General features: G+C 42.2%; 1 protein-coding gene across 2 annotated transcripts in view; it reads right to left on the bottom strand.

Moving 5' to 3' along the window:
- The window catches only part of MAP2K1 (mitogen-activated protein kinase kinase 1), a 51,645-nt gene extending 48,161 nt beyond the window's left edge, over positions 1-3,484 (bottom strand). For both annotated transcript variants that reach the window (XR_006679656.1, XM_045285732.1), the window contains exon 1: positions 3,401-3,484. Coding sequence is in view for 1 of the 2 variants with exons in the window: in XM_045285732.1 (XP_045141667.1) it covers positions 3,401-3,453 (53 nt within the window). In the remaining variant the exon portion in view is untranslated. The remainder of the gene's footprint in view (positions 1-3,400) is intronic.
- Positions 3,485-4,916: the final 1,432 nt, after the last annotated feature.

Raw genomic sequence — 4,916 nt, 5'->3', positions numbered from 1 at the left:
TGTTTGGTAAGATATCCTTTTCCTCAAGCTCCTGACGACAGGGAGGTAAGCCTGGGCTTTTAATTTACCATACTGCGAATAACCGGTGCCTTATTAAGTTTTGATGTTGTGCTTTTAGCATTCATGGTTTATTGTCTGAATTAATGACTTGATTGTTGTTGTGATGGGTTGTCTAGTCAACTGCACTTCGTAGCAACATCTGTACAACAGAATCAGACACTGCCCGGTCCTGCAGCATCTGCATGGTTATTGTGTTTTAGCTCATTGTTGCAATCACTGTGCCAATCCACTTCATGGAGCGTCTTCCTAAGAGCAAAGTCTCCCCATCCTTGTTTCTACGGAGCATTCTGACTGTCCTTCCTCCGAGATAGATTTTTTGTTCTTTGGAACTTCATGGCATGTTCAATAATCTTCTCCAGCACCATAATTCCAATGTAATATGATGTCTCCCTCATTCATTGTCCGAATTTTGCATGTCTCTGAGGTCATTGAAAGCACCACGGCTTGAGTCGGGCACACAACTTAGTCCTCAAAATGGCATCCTTGCTCTTTAACCCGTGGGAAAACTTCATATTGTGAATTAGGCGGTAGATTACACTTCTGCTAACCACTTTTGTACTCCACAACTTAAACTACTTATCGAACTTACCGATAACTTGCCTTGTTTTTTTCTTTTTGTCTAAGATGCATTCTTTGCCCTCAGACAATTCTCCAAGGCACCCTTGTTCCTTTTATCATGGAATAGTTTTTAAGGATCAATGTTATTGGGCTGCCTTTGCTCCTAACCATTTAAATTGATAGAGCTAAGAATTGTATTTTTTTAAGAAAAAAAAAAGTTTTAATAGTTCATAGTGATGTCTCCAATTCAAAAGTTTGTTTGTTTGTTCTCTTGCATGAATTATCTTGGTTCCTAGCAACACTAACCGGACTGTGTGCTTTATTTTATACATAAACTAGCTAACATTGCAAGTGCTGCCTCACATTCTGTGGAAACGGTGAGAGATGAGGCCATAGCTGGTGCCGTGAGGCAGATGTCAGACATGTCTCTACCCTCTTTTCTTCTTTACCCTATTCTGACACCAACCATTCCTCCCATGACACTGAACTTTTCTACTGGGTTTAATAATCTGTTGCAATGACTACACAGACCTCATGACAATACTCCTGTTTATTCAACATGTGAAACTCATCCTCACTGCCATTGAGTTAATTCTGACTCACAGCAACCCTATACAACAGAGTAGAGAACCGGGAACACAGGGAATCCAGGACAGATGAACCCCTCAGGACCAGTGGTGAGAGTGGCGACACCGGGAGGGTGAAGGAGGGTGGGGTGGAAAGGTGGAACAGATTACAAGGATCTACATATAACTCCCTCCCTGGGGGACAGACAACAGAAAAGTGGGTAAAGGGAGATGTTGGAGTGTAAGACATGACAAAATAATAATAATTTATAAACTATCAAGGGTTCATGGAGGAGGGGAGCAGGGAGGGAGGGGAAAATGAGCTGATACCAAGGGCTCAAGTAGAAAACAAATGTTTTAAGAATGATGATGGCAACAAATGTACAAAAGCGCTCGACACAATGGATGTATGTATGGATTGTGGTAAGAGTTGTAAAAGCCCCCAATAAAATGATTTAGAAAACAAAGAAAGTTTGGTACCACTAGATCTTCCTACAAGAAATGCTAAAGAAAATGAGTCACCACAGTGGAAACAATGGTCATCTCAGCGCGCTGTCAAGAATGTACCCAGTGTCACTGAACAATTCCTGCAGAAATATTTGAATGGGAGCCTAACCCGCTGGGTATGCTTTTGCCAAAAACACAATACAATCTTTATAATTATTATTTAACGCTAGGGAGTCCTTCAGATGCAAAAGGAAGAACACTAGTAAATCGGAGCTAGCAATGAGATAAAAAAAAAATTCCATTAAAGGTAACCTCATGGGCAAGGGTCTAAGTGCCAGAGTTAAAGTATTTTTTATCTCTAATTATAATTGCTAGACCCATCATGCTTTATAAATACAGAAAGAACAAGCATAAAGTTATGTCATAGGATAATACAAAAGGAAAATCCAGGCCAGGAGGCCAAATCCTGGTTCTGCCTGCATTGACACAAGACAAGATTGGGGGAAAGCACTTCCTTATACCTTGACTCAGCTTCTCTCTGCAAACCAGCAATACCATAGTGCCCCCCACTCACTGTCATTCTTGTTTTTGTTTTTTTTAATTTTAATCATTTTATTAGGGGCTCATACAACTCTTATCACAATCCATACATACATCAATTGTGTAAAGCGCATTTGTACATTCATTGCCCTCATCATTCTCAAAACATTTCCTCTCCACTTAAGCCCCCGGCATTAGGTCCTCATTTTTCCCCTCCCTCCCCACTCCCCTCTCCCTCATGAGCCCTTGATAATTTATAAATTGTTATTTTGTCATACAACACTTAGAATAGCACTTGGAAACCATCGGGAGGCTTGCTATGCGCTTGAATGCAAAATTGATGATCTAACCTATAAACCCTTTCCGAATTAACAATAAAAAGGTTTTTAAAAGCTGCTTGAAAAACTGACAAATGCCACAAGCATACTGTTTCTAATGATTTAGCTATTTACTGTTTTATGATTTAAGTCTAAGTCCAGGATTTCAGAGATGGAGAAATCGGGGCTCTGAGAGAGGAGACTTGCTCAAAGCCTCACAGACGTGCAGTCAGCAGACCTTTCACATTTGATTAAATCTGCTCAGGTTCAGAATATAAGATTACATTAACTATTAGGGGGGAAATTAATGCAAACAAGTGTGGATCAGAAGAAAACATGGGTGATGAAATTGGTTGTGTAGGTGTGGTAAAATAGAAGGTAGTTTTTTTTTTAATTTCTGCATTTTCATGTTATTCACACACTAAGTAAGCAATCTGGGAGTGGGGAAGGCACAGTATAGTTACATATTACGCACATTTGCTTTTAATCAGTTTTACTACCACCTCCAAGAAAACTTTGGAAACTAGGACTATGTCACAATTGCTCCAATTTGTACTGTCAATTAGGATAGACTGGAATAATCAAAGTAAATTTCACACAGGTAAGAGATGTGAATTGATCAGAGAGGACACATCATATTTAGACAGGAAAGGGGAGAAAGTGCATGAGAAACGAATCCTCTGTGGACAGTGGTAAAGGGGCAGCATTAAGTATATTATAAGCAAAGGGTATTGAGGTAATAAAGGCTTAACTGAAAAAGACATGAGTTCTGTGACAGCTATTTAATTTGACTTTCAATCAGGTAGCTTTCTAAGCCAAATAAACAAACTCTAAAAAGTCAAGAAAACAGGTTTGATTAAAAAGAGATGAATAAAAATAATGTATTCCTATCCTTTAAAAAAATCAACTTACCCATTGGAGTCAAACAGGCTTCTGAAATCATATAAATTATCTTCCCACGACATGTTTCTGCAGACAGTCACGCTGAAAAACACACACGTACACACACACAGAGGAACCTCTGGAGTGACAGGACCACCCACTCAGAACAACATCCTGCATCAGAGAGGGGGGCCCTACTGAAAGAGCTCACCGCCTATGGCTCCTTCTGCCCCAGTGGACAAACGTGGTCTCATTTTAACCACGTATGAATTCATTCCTAAAGGAGTTCTCTTCTGTAGAAGCATAGACAGGAAATGTGCTGGAGCTGGGGCGGAGGGAATCAGAAGAAATACTTTTACTTTACAGGGTGAAAAGAGGGGCGTACTACCCTGATAAAAGGGCATTTAGATACAACTGAAGGGATGAGCTCCCCAAACTTAAGGCCCGGTCCACCCTCAGCTCATTTCCATATCAACAGCGTACGGATGTTGTCTTTATTCATGGCAGGGAAGTGAAGGGTAGGAGCTGCTAACTTACCCAAGGCTAGGGCTGAAGCGTCAAGGTTGACCTTTCCTCCACACCGTGCTTAAGAGGGCAAGCCCTTCATGCAAAGCCCCGCCTCCTTATCCCTAAGGGCACCAGGTATTTCCCAATCAGTGGTTCATTCCTTTGAGGTAAATAATTACATTCTGTTAACTGCAGATGCTCCTGGAAGACATCAAGCTACACTACACAAAGAGAAACTCCTTTCAGAGGAATTTCCAATATACTCTGAGTGGGGTGGGAAGGACACTCCCCAGAAAGCACTCTGATAAAAGTCCTGCTGCTCAGAAGAGCACTGGGGCACCCGGCCCACAAGGGTGGGAAGGGTGGGGAGGAGCGTGCAAGGAGTGCTGAAAGGAAGGAAGGAAGAACGCAGCAGGGGACGCCAGAAGGGAAATCCAATAAGCACGTGGTCACCATGAGAAAAGCAGAAGGAGGCCTTGCCTTGATTGTGGACCTAGAACAAGCTTAGTTGTTAACTTGTTACACTTGATCTTAGCCAAAAGGCAGAGAAGTGATGTGTTGGATGTTCCTGAAATAAAAAGCTGGTTGGCTTTGTCATGAGTAAACTTCAGGCAAGGTGGCAGGATAAGCAGACCTCCTTCCCAGAACCTTTACAACAGGCTTAAGAACACAATAGGCAGAACAGGTGAATTGTCACGTGGCCTGACACAGCAAGGCCATCTTCAACCTTTGCGAGTACCATTTGCTTGGGACAGCGACTTTACATCACAGATGGCCAGACTGATGGCTGGTGACCAGAAAAATGGAATCCTCTCTGAGGTAGTTAGTTTATTGTGCCAACCTGGCCGATAAACACATGTGGGATTATCTGAAGGGCGGAGGGATAAATGGCTCAGTGAGCCTCACCTTTCTAGTTCTTGGGTCTCTTGCTTTCTGATACTCAGAACAGGGTGCAGCTGCCTTAGCCAATTCCCTGCTTCAGCTGGCAAGCCTCACTTCCTGCAAGACATCCCTGAGGGGAAGCCACATGGACCTACCC

Source organism: Echinops telfairi, unplaced genomic scaffold (assembly GCF_000313985.2).
Source record: "Echinops telfairi isolate 266 unplaced genomic scaffold, ASM31398v2 ScPeMD7_7475;HRSCAF=8513, whole genome shotgun sequence".
Taxonomy (NCBI): Eukaryota; Metazoa; Chordata; class Mammalia; order Afrosoricida; family Tenrecidae; genus Echinops; species Echinops telfairi.
This window is presented reverse-complemented; position numbering and strand designations above follow the sequence as displayed.